The sequence below is a fragment of the Cyclopterus lumpus genome, chromosome 11, assembly GCF_009769545.1.
Source record: "Cyclopterus lumpus isolate fCycLum1 chromosome 11, fCycLum1.pri, whole genome shotgun sequence".
Classification (NCBI taxonomy): Eukaryota; Metazoa; Chordata; class Actinopteri; order Perciformes; family Cyclopteridae; genus Cyclopterus; species Cyclopterus lumpus.
Genome location: NC_046976.1, coordinates 7,976,326 through 7,988,536, shown reverse-complemented (window position 1 = coordinate 7,988,536; position 12,211 = coordinate 7,976,326). Strand labels below are relative to the sequence as shown.

General features: G+C 39.5%; 1 protein-coding gene across 5 annotated transcripts in view; it reads right to left on the bottom strand.

The window, feature by feature from the left end:
• The window catches only part of ptk2aa (protein tyrosine kinase 2aa), a 56,285-nt gene that overhangs the window by 20,912 nt on the left and 23,162 nt on the right, over positions 1–12,211 (bottom strand). For 3 of the 5 annotated variants that reach the window (XM_034544977.1, XM_034544979.1, XM_034544978.1), the window contains 10 exons: positions 11,913–12,082; positions 10,467–10,554; positions 10,139–10,218; positions 9,557–9,619; positions 7,406–7,460; positions 2,743–2,883; positions 2,435–2,512; positions 2,073–2,180; positions 1,091–1,208; positions 657–708 (listed from right to left, as the gene is read on the bottom strand). In XM_034544977.1, coding sequence (XP_034400868.1) covers positions 657–708; positions 1,091–1,208; positions 2,073–2,180; positions 2,435–2,512; positions 2,743–2,883; positions 7,406–7,460; positions 9,557–9,619; positions 10,139–10,218; positions 10,467–10,554; positions 11,913–12,082 — 953 coding nt within the window. The remainder of the gene's footprint in view (positions 1–656; positions 709–1,090; positions 1,209–2,072; positions 2,181–2,434; positions 2,513–2,742; positions 2,884–7,405; positions 7,461–9,556; positions 9,620–10,138; positions 10,219–10,466; positions 10,555–11,912; positions 12,083–12,211) is intronic. The other 2 variants (XM_034544980.1, XM_034544981.1) reach the window with 1 other exon arrangement.

Genomic DNA, 12,211 nt, shown 5'->3' with positions numbered 1-12,211 from the left:
GAGGAAAAGAGAGAGAGAGAGACAAAAAAAGTAATTGGAAAATAGTTGGCTCCTAAACTTAACTCCTTATTTGACCACAGATGGAGAAAAAGAGGAGAAAAAGAGAGATATTTGAGTTGAAACTTACAAAGAATAAGCAAAAGGATGGTGTTTGAAATTAATCAAGTGGAATGGCAGCAAAATGTGAACACAAGACGTCCGCGCTTCTACGTTCACAGATAAACAAACACCTAGACCCCCCCCCACACACACACACACGCACACACACAAAACGAAGGCCCTGCTGTTATGAGCCAAAACCCCTAAAGTTTAGTTTTCCTCTTTGCTGAATTATTGGTAAACCATCTGGGCATGAAACCTTTTCAAAACTGATTAGTCTGTTGAGTTTTGACATAATGTATGAGTGGACACTGTCATCATAATGTAAGATCACTGGGCTGCAACTGACTGATTATTTGTATTATAGGTTAATCTGTCAATTCATGTTTGGATACGCCTAGCACGATGCCAACCCTTTAAAGTTTTAAAGAATGATATTGTGGTTATTTGAACTATTAAGATATTTGGACTGATGACACACCGCACAACGTTTCATATTTGCACGAGACAGATATATGATTTACTGTAACAATACTAAGAATGAGACAGGTACTTACTTTGGGATGGAAGGCAGTGCTCTCTCTCCCTCTAGAGGAGAAAAACACAAATCTTCAAGAGAAGAATGAGTAATGAGAAGCAAATTAAATGTGGAAGAGTACTTTTACTCCCCTGCATACAAAATGCATTCCTTATATACAGCAATAAAATAGATAGATTTAGTTACAACCAGCATGTCTGTAGTAGACAATATGATAGCATATATTCTTGAGAAATTGTGTAAATTGGCATAAACGTAATTCCTGAAGCTGTTCAGTAGCAAATTGATCTTTCATCATTTTTTTAGAAACGAAATGTAAAGCTCACATTAGACTTATTAGTATATTTTCAAGCACAGAAAAGTCAACAGTCTATAAGGGTGTGCTACAGGGTTGCAGCTCAATATTTTTTCATAATCCTAAAGAGGCGAGACAGAAAGGCGGTATCTTTATACCTTTCTGAAATCTGACGATGAAAGAGTGAGTTTCCATGGAGATAAGCCGACAGTAACCGTCTATCAAGTCAGCCAAGTTCTCTGCCATGGTCAGCGATGCTGTCGTAACTGTAAGAGGCTGCAAAGACACACACACACACACAGTGGCAGGCCTGTTACAAAGAGACATTATCTCCACAGACACACACACACACACGTTTACTCTTAAACGTAATAGCACAGTGGGGGTTTCCAGCTGCTCCTTACGTCAGGGGAAATCTGCTCTCTCTCATAGCATTGGTGTGTGTAGGTGTGTGTGTGTGTGTGTGTGTGTGTGTGTGTAAAAATTCTATAAAAGCCAATAAAACTGAAAGACTCCAGTCATGTTATGAAACCCTTCCTCTGTGAGTATAACCAGTATGTGGAATCAATACATGGAAAACCATTAGTTATTCTCAGGATCCATCTCAGCCACTGACTCACAGAGGGCCGATTAACCAAGCTATGCACTGTGATGGGCACAGCTTATGGTATGTCTTTAGTATCCATTAGAGGCTGAAGCAGCCATCCTTACTAAAAAAAGTATTCCAATAAAACTCTTTAGAGTGAGAAAACCTGCATATGTCTGTCCTTTTCATAGCTTCAAAGACTTCTCTAAAACTATGAGTTTGAATACCCTTTAATAAAAAAGAAAAACTTCCAGTATTTCAGTACACCCTCCTCTCTTAAAATTAAAATGGATCTTGGGAAAGGTAGAAATTAGCGAATTAGCTGTATTTGAGACAGGTGGAGGAAAAGTGTGTACTACACAAAGGTAGATTACATAGAAGGAAGAGCAATGAAAATTGTTTTATTTATCATAGTGATAATCATAGTGAACATTAAAGGAATGTCATGTCTAAAATGTCAAAAGTTACAATGTTCAATTGCTACAGATCATTGAGTTTTTCATGGGCACACTCCTACATCTAGAGAAAGAGACAGTCAGACGGGGTAGTAATACCTCAGCAGCTCCAGCTACGTTGAGCTGTAGCATCGCTTTCCTGTCCTTCTCCTCCATGGCGGAGTACTGGATGGACTGAACTTGGTTAAAGTTAGCTAGATGGGTGGGCTAGGGACAGAGAGAGGGACACAGAAAGAGTCAAAAGGAAACCATGGAAACTGGGCTCAACCTATCCATATTCACTCATGAAATGAACAAGTGCTATCTGTGAAGTCTTAAAGTAACTTTAAGACTTCACTTAATGTGGCCTGGAAAAATGTAGTCTGAATATATTTGAGATTCCCAGCATTACAAGTAGAGGCCATTCATAATGTATCTTAAACCTAGCTGTGTAGTATGATGTGGTCTCAGGAGCAACTCACCGTGGATCCCTTGTCAGTGAGGTAGCTGATCCCTTCCTCTGGCCCGATAGCTAACTCCACCTGGATCACCCAGCTGGACTGTTAAGAGAGAAGAGCGGGGGCACGAGTTAAAAGAGGAAGAGATTGACAACAACAAGGCATGAAAGAGAGAATAACAAAAGATTTTAGAAGGACTCCTGGCATGAATCATATAGGTGAAGACACTAGATCACATCTTGGATACATGCAGAACCTGATGCCACCAAAAGGGGGCGGCCTAACACAACTAACCAGAGCTTCGAGTGGCGGCAAGAATGGAAGAAACCTACCCCAAGGGCACATTTGAAGCACTCCTTGTCATAGCGATAGATCGGGGTGAGGATCTCCAAAAACTTCAGGATGCACTGCTCATCGTTGAGATTGGCTACCTGCTTAAATGTCTGCTGAATCAGCTTTCGAAGAGTTTTAGCCTGAAGAGAGGAAAGAAATAGGAGGGAGGGAAGACAATTAATACAAAAACTAACTTTATCTAAAACATTATAAGAATAATTAAAGAAAATCTGTAACTCTGTCAGAAAAGAGTTGACGGCATGAATGCACGTGGGTGGTGTGTGAGTGAGCACACAGTTACAGAGACAGGGAGGAAAACATTGATTGACTAATAGTCCACTCTGGTTCCAATCAAATTGACAACAGCACTTCATTGCAGGGGCACTCTTAGGTTCAGATCAATATCTCCACAGACACATTAACGCTGTTGGTTACCACTCAATTAAATATCAGTCTGCCCGTTCATCTGTAGTGCTACTTAAGTCTCACTATATGTAGGCGCTCATACAGACTCATAGTGCGACAGTTGTGTTTCTCAGAACAGATTTTTTTTTTTTTTAGGTTGCTTAGATCATAGAGAGAACACAGATGGGGAGCTGACATACACAAAAATCCATCTAGGAATATTATGTATTATTCTCTGGACATAAAGATGCACGACACATAACAATGAATACAATATATAATCCTCTTCATCTGATGTATATATTAAAACACTGTGGCTTATATAAGAGGGATTCATTCACTCCTGACAAAAAAACCTTTCAACCCAGCTCTCCCTTTCATATGATGTTGAGCTTTTAAACATACCCATTGAAAAATATTCAGTATTAAGTGCAATAAAATGTATATAGATGACCGTGTTATCCAAACACACATAAACACATAGCACATTTAATAAAATGTAATCTACACAAGCACATTTACAGTACAGACAGTCTGTAACTATAAATAGCTCCCCATATATAGATTAAGATAAAGATTAGAGGGGATTAAGTGCACTACAAACAAGGCTTAAAAAAATCATGTGTGGATTTACAGTAGACTGGTTCATCACATTGAGGTCATTTTACACAAAATAAATGAACAGTTAACAATTAAAACCACAACCACACAAAGATCAACTTTATTGATTTAGTGACCTTTAACTGATGTTAGGTGAGTCTAATGTTAAATGTGTATAACCCCTCCGTTTTTATTAAACTTTTTGAGGACAGAATCATTAATATAATGACAATTAAGCCTTAATTTGTTTTCATTAAGAATTTTGTTGAACAACGATCTATTTATATTGCTTTTTTATTATTAATTTGTAATTAATAGCATGAATCTCTGCACCTCGTACAGAGCGCTGTTGCCAGCTGTCTACTCAATAAGCCTGAAGGAATCAAGAAACACACACACACACGCAAACACACACACACACACACACACACTTATCTCCAATGTTCCTATGTGTGTGTCATTTCAACAGATGTCCTAACACACAAATGATTACAGAATATAATGTGCGCTTATTTGTGTGTTCTCTGCGCTCTTCTTGATAGGATCTGTGTTTTAATTCCTCGAATTCCACCAGACACACACACACACACACACACACACACACACACACACACACACACATATTAACACAGAGAGATATTGTCAGTCCAATGTGTCCACCCTTCCTGAGAGGAAGCAGTGCAAGTAGCTATCGCCCTGCCCATCACCATGCTGACCATCGCTGTGGCAACAGGGCTGACCAGCTATGGCACTCTGCTTGCCAGTCAGACCAAATAATAATAATAATAATATATTATATATATATATATATATATATATATAATTCTGTCTGACTGATATATATATATATATATATATATATATATATATATATATATATATATATATATATATATATTATTTTTACATTTGTGTACCATTCATCAGGCTGTTTACAGAAGGACACAATGATGAGGGTCTGTGTTTCCTCAGATGGGATTTAAAGGCGATATTGAGTTTTGGTCCAAAGCAATGTTGCGTCACCGTGGCCTAACCTGTAAAACTGTTCTTTACATTTCCAATCATGACATGTACTTTTCCCACAGAAAAGAGAGCGTTCTTCAGGCACTCTTATGCAGAGCAAGGAGGGGAGTTATTTTAAAAGCCTTAATTATTCAGACATTGGTTACTTTGGAGACTATACTAACAATTATTGTGGCCGTTATTACAAATATATCTAGTTTAAAGACGTCAATATAAAATAGTAAGTCAAAATGTAATCATATACACATTACTTGAGGGTTTGTTTTTGTACACACAAGTACACAAAAACATGTACTTGTGTGTACACAACAAATCTCACTTCACTATCACCAAACTGTTTTTTAGTTATCAATCTGATGAGGAGGAAACGGACTCCTCGGCTCAAGCGGGACTGTGTGATCCAACTTTGATCTACAAAGCCACTCAAAGTCAGTTTTACTAAACCTGCTGCTCAGCCTGCCAATAGAGGTGAACAGACTTTCCTCTTTAAAAAGCTTTCACCACAGCGAACATCAGTCACTGTTTACTACCAGAGCCATCTGCTCTTGGGTTTGTGTATGTGTGTGGAAGTCGAGTCCATTGAGGGTGAATAATCCCATTAAATGACGACCATTCTCTTTCACCAGAGAACGACAGAAACATAACAGACAGCTTCTCTCTCTCTCTCTCTCTCTCTCACACACATTCATGTATGTATGTGAGAGAAAATGTGGCATTATCATTTGCTGCACAATAACTGTTTTTAATCGCTAATGTCCGATGCATCCAAAAACACTCAAAGTAAGTCAATATGGCTGCAGGTAATGATTATTTTCTTTGATTACATAAGTCATCAGTTCATTGTTTGGCCTTTTAAAATGGCCTTCACAATTTCCGCTTTTTTTGTGCCACAACAGCCCAACACTTAAAGATATTTGTTTTTATCATCACATTTTTGCAATTGAGAAGCTAACATTTTTTTTTGTCATTTTGATTAAAAACAACTTTGTAAAAATAATCAATTGATCTCTATGTTTCAGCTTTACTACTCATGATATTAAATGCAAGTAACTAATACATTCTCGTTTTCTTTCATTTATATAAATGTGTCTGGCATGTATTAGAATAAAATAAAAATAAATACAAGCCTTACAAGCCATTATTAAATTACAGCATCAGTCTAGACATTTACAATGAAGTACGGCAATGTTTGACTCCACATATGTCACTGAGTGCATCTTCACGGCTTAGAAAACAGAAGAGTGTGTTGTCATGTCTGCCAACAGAATAGACAATTAGAGAAATAGGAGGTAGAGAAAGTGATGATGTGGGAGTCAGCAGGGCTTGACAGACGGGGGGACCCCAGAAGGAGTCGCACAATGCCGCCTCCTACTGCCTCCTCATTGTTGGAAAGAGAAAGTGGGTTTAAACATGACCTCAGGGTCACACACAAAACACACATACACAAACACAGTTTCTATCCCTCTGCAGAGCATCTGTCTGCCCGCCTGCTGACATCAAGACCTTTTCGGGTCACTGGGGCCTTTCTTTCACAGACACCCACCAAGACCCTCCCCATAAAGCGTGCCGTATATTTATCACTGACACAGACGCTGTTCATTGTGCAAGCGAACCCAGCCTTCACATGCAAACACCCACAGCCGAAATCTGCCAGACTACAAATTAGCTATCCATTATAACGCAACATCGTATTGTCAACCAACAAATTCAAACTTCAGTGCAAATCCATGCTCGCTGTTTCCCCTGTTTCAAGTCTTTGTGATAAGCTGAGCTAATCAGCTGGTGGCTGCAGCTTTATATTTACTGCACAGACATGAAAGTGGTATTCATCTTCTCATTTAAGAAAGTGAATAAAGAGATTTTACAAAATCAAACTATTCCTCTAACGACAAGAACTGTGATTCTTCGTTGGTTTGAGGGGTTGGCTCTAGTGATTGTCCCGTAACCACAAGGTAGCCGGTTCGATCCCCGCTCTCCCCATAGTTACATGCCGAAGTGTCCTTGAGCAAGACACTGAACCCCTAGTTGCTCCCCGGGCGCTTCACTGCAGCCCACTGCTCCCTAAGAATGAGTTATATGCAGAGAAGAATTTCCCCACTGTGGGATCAATAGAGTGTACATTATTGTTATTGGTGAAAACTACATTCATCACACTCATCTATATATAGTGTGTGTGTAGGGGATCTGGTAAAAAGTGTCATATGTTCCTATTCATTCCTTCACTCGTCTTCAGTCACCTAAACTGGTGAGCTGGCCAACATTTCATTTCACTCTTGCTGAGTCTTGGACTGCTTCACACTTTGCCAGCCAGGCCAGGCCGGGTCTGACTACACATCAAGTAGCATTCAGTTAGCATAGGGAGCTGCCTGTAAACCACACACTTTGGTTACTTTTAGTAATTGAGCAACTCCAGTCGAGCAGATGGGCCACAATGATAGCAGCTGCTGAATGAGGGGAGAGCATTTCTTCCCAGGACATCCACATTTTAATCAGAAACCCTCCTATTGAACTATTTCTTCAACAACTATTTCAAGAGGAGAACGCAAATACAGTGTTTGTTTCAGAAAGCTGAACTATTGCATTGTGTGTAATCCACCTCTGTTTGGATCTCTATTCAAAACTCATTCTTCTCACCTTGACTGAATCCAACAGGTCTTTTGGGAAAAAACGCCTCAAACCCACGTCTTTCCTGGAAAGAGAGAGATACAAGAGGAAGAGAGCAGAATGATTACTATGCTGTAATTACACTGAGGAATGTTAATTGAAAAACACTTTGGTCTTTATCTGATCTTAGCAGCTTCTTTTTTTCCTCTGCAGATAAATTATAATAGCTAGACAGATACTGTTACGCAGGACAGGCAACTGAAGACAAGAAACAGAAAACAGAAAGCCATGACTAAGTGCTGACAATACAGAGACTCATCTTTTCCTGAGAGACAGGGCTGAGGAAAAACAGAGAGTAGAAAGAGAGAGAGAGAGAGAGAGAGAGAGAGAGAGAGGAGGACAAAGAGGGAGACCACAAAGACAAAGAAAGATGTGCGGAGCTAAAACAGGAAGCTAACTAATGATTCAAACTCCTCTGGAGAGAAGGCTAGGCACAGGGGAGAGAGTAGGGGAAAGGCTGAGAGCTTACGTCATCCGATTTCTCCAACATAGGTCAAATATCAGTCAATTATTATAATATATAGTCGTAAATCAGGGAAAGAAAGTGCTTCCCTGTGGTTGTCCACAGGCTTGCCTCAGCTTAAATTATACTCTATGACAAACACATGTGAAAATACTACTACTTCACTTGGGGCTGTCCATCTTCATGTCTATGAAAGGATAAAACATGATGTTCTCTCTCTCTCTCTTTCTCAATATCCAAGCTATGTACTGTACATCAGACAATCAGGATGCACAAACAGAAAATAAATGTCTCTGAAAGATGACACACCAAGACTACCTCAAAGAACAAGCACAACTGATGAATGCCCACTGATTCAAAACATTGCATTAGCTCATGAAGCACAAGGACCACACACATGTTCAGTGGAGGAACAAGCCAGGAGACAGACTACTGTGAAGAAAAGCAAACAAAACAAACTTGAACATTTTACCCAAATGCAAATCTATTGAGACTACCTTATTATATACTTGGAAAATGTGGGTCCTAATAAATTCCTGATAAGGTCTGAGAGGTTTTCAGGAAAGAACTATGTAATTGGTACACATTATATGGGAAATATAGACGGTGATCAATTAGTACACGTCCAATGAATTAATTACTAGCGTAACCTACAGAGTGAACATGCACAAAGGAGAGGTCTTTCGTGGAAACCTCTTGAAAATTACTAAGGCAATTATTTGGACATTATGGACCCAGAAAAATAAATGTTGTCTTTTAGTCTTAAAAACTAAAAAGCAGAGGTGACAAAACTTAGAAATTAAATGGGCAAAATAACAGACACTACTCAAAATGTGTAAGCTAAGATCGACCAAAGACACTTAACAAGAGCCCCCCTGGCCCACTGCCAGCTTGGTGTATCCAAAGCCCTGACGGCACTTTCCCTCTTGATCTCTTGTTGGTTTAAACTATGCACGACACAACATGTTTTTCCAATCAACAGAGAGAGAGGCAGTGAGGGAGACAGAGAAAAAGAAACAAAGACGGCTAGAACACAGGGGAAAAGCAGACAAAAATGAAGGCTGAGGGTCTAGAGACGAGAGACCGACAGAGAAGGACTGAGAGGACAGAGAAGAGAGACAAAGAGATATTGGTGGAAAGACCGGGAGCATTCTTCTCAGTTAATTGGAGAACTCGTTAGGCTGATGGACAGAAAGAAAGACTTCATGGGAAGAGGTGAGCTCATTAGAATCTGATCACATTAGAGCCAAGCCTCGTTAAGGCCGGAGTTTGTTAATGTTCATCAACATCCATCTTGCAGAGAGATAGTGATGGATCAGTATGGAAGGAGTATCAAAACATGACAACGGTGATTGGATGACTGAATAAACACAGTGGTGAACAATATAAATACAGCTACACTTCAGACGTTCTCTGCACCACTAAATGAAAAAGCAATGAAATTGAAAACCGATGTTTAAATGTTTCCAGACTTTTGTGTACTCCTCAAACTCTTAATGAAATTATTTCTATTGTTTTCCACTTCCAAAACAGTCACCGTGTTGTTTTTCTGTTACTTCGGCAGGGTTACAAAACATATTTCCATTCAGAGGAAGGATGTGATGTACCAGAACGTTTGTGAGCTGCCACAGAATTTAGCTCAGGAAGAAAATACTTACTCTAGTAGTTCATAGTTGGATTTCTTGTCTAGGGCGTTTCCTCTCATCTCTTTGAAGAACCTCCTGCAATTGAAACCAGCAGGACACAGAGAAAGAATAAGGTCAAACACATTCACTGCAGACACATCATTTAAAGTGACTACTTGTCAAATGTGTCCAAAACCTATTCAGGTTTTAAACATAAGAGGTCAAAACTTGGCTTGTGGCCTACATCCGAATTACAAGTGAAGGTTTTTTAGTCTAAGAAGTAGGTGTTTCTTTAAATAATAAACACTGACAAATGTTGGCAAGAATGATGAGTGGGGCTGAGAGGCAAACATGAGTTTCACACAAAAACAACTCATCGAGTGACAACAACTATTGTAAGTGTCAAGGATATTGATTCAACTGATAGTTTAGGCAAAATGGATGGAAAGAGTTTGTGAGTGTTTCAAACTAATATTTAATCTTTGATGGGAGCAAACTCCAAACTCTTGCTTTTGTTGTAAAAAAGACGATAGACATCACTGATGGAGAACTACTGTAGTGTGTGGTACATCCTAGCTTTGAGTTATTCATGCGCAAAAGAGAACCACATCCTACCTGATTTCTAGACAACCCAGTTTTAGAGCAACATCTTGTTCCACCTGTTCCCCAATTTCTGTCATGTAGTCATTCTTCACCTGGGAGCCACAAATACACAAAAATATGTTCATCAACACATTTATTTCTACAAACTACAAATGTCAAGCCATCTATCTCACACACAAATACGCACACTGTCCTAGTGACCTAGATTTCCCCCACACACAGTCCTTCAAGCAATGCCATATGTCTCAGCTGCTAGTTAGCTGCTGGCAGAAAATTACATATGTTTGTGTGCCTGGGTGCATCTCTGTGTGTGTGAGTGTGTGTGTGTGTGTGCGTGTACCTGTTGGTAGAAGTAGTTGAGTGTAGGTTTGTCTTCTGTAAACTGCTGCACAAAGCCCTTTGGAAGATACCGGATCCTTAACTCATACCTAAAGTGGACAAGAAGAAAGGGAGAGTGAGCGGGTTGCACAGAGATGCAACAATAACATTGTTCTAACTTAAAAAACAACAACTTGCAGTTTTTGTGTGTACTGCGAAAACTGTTGGGACACAGTGATTGTTTGAGACGACTTCTATGTGATAAAAACATTAGAACAAGTCAGTTTCAGAACCAAGTGGATAAAAGAGCAGAGGAAAGGAAAGGACAGGAAAGGAAAGGAAAGGAAAAGAAAGGAGGGAGGATGTTGAGTCATCAAAATTATAGAGAAGACATGATTAAAAACTGTGATGAGCAGGAGAAGAAAAGAGAGGATTAGAGAACGAGTGGGGAGAGGATGAGACAGAAGGAGGTGAGAAAACGATTGATATGAGAGAATGCAAATCAGAAGACTGATTGCACGATAAGAGGAGGAGAGACAGACAGAGAGAGAGAGAGAGTTGTTGACTGAGTTAGCAGGCATCTGGTTCTCTCTCTTTTTATGGACACAGAGCAAAGGGTATCTACCTCACAATAGCATGAGCACCAAGGCCACCACAATAAACGTAATATATACCAGTGCATTAACATCCAAACTGCCAAACCAACTCAACACTATATCACACACACAACAGATGGGTCGTTCCATTTGTAACGTTGTTTGCAATAAATCTACTCTGATACTTTAGTGTACAATAAGGCAGACTGCTGAGGCTTTAGCTGTTTGAAGAGACAGTGACGTTGACTTAGTTTACTAGGTTGAATAACTAACAACTGTCTAGATTATTGTCTAGGTTATAAAGTGTAACCTTACAGCATGTTCTTTCCTCAAGGACCTGGCATCTCAATGAATAAAAATACCACTACTCCGCCTGGTAACTTTTTGACTTGATAACATTTACACCTCTATCATATCCTATTTTTGGTCTTTGCCTGCTAGCTGCCAATCAAGGTGCTGTAACACCACATTTTGCTACACATTATTTTCTATTAGCATGTGCTTTTTCCACTTTGTCACAGAAAATCAACCACCACAAAATCTTTTACATGATGAAATAATATAAGCGGCAGGGAAGGAAGAGGGACACTGCTTAGCTGATAAGAAGCATAATATAATATTATTTACAACTATGTGTTGTTGTTAGTCCACTAGCCACACTAACAGCCACAGTTTATATGCTCACAACCCTTCCCAAACCATTTCCTGTCAACACACTTCACAGAGCAAAATCTAGTCTGAGTAAAGCATGTGCTTCATTTGCATGGAAGCTGTGACAATGAACAGGCTTCAGCATACCGTGTTTGATGCTACATTAGCACAGTGACAATTTACCAAATAGTGTTGTTCAGTAAGATACACTATTCTCTCACCTCCACTCCTCACTTGCTCGTGCCTGGTCATATTTTTCTCTGACGTGGGACACGCCCATATCGGGGTGGAGCCAGTGCACCTGGTCTCTGGATTGGCTGTTGCTGAGACGCAGGCCGAAACAAGACGTCCAGCGCACTTTGTGGATGTCAAGAATCTTCTGGATGATTCCCTGGAAACGAAGAGTATCAATTTTATGTGAGGGGCTTTTTTCTACCTACTTCTCCTGCACAGTTACAAAGACTTTAAGTTTAAGTAAACAATAAAAAATGCATTAATAGACATTAATAGAATAACACTG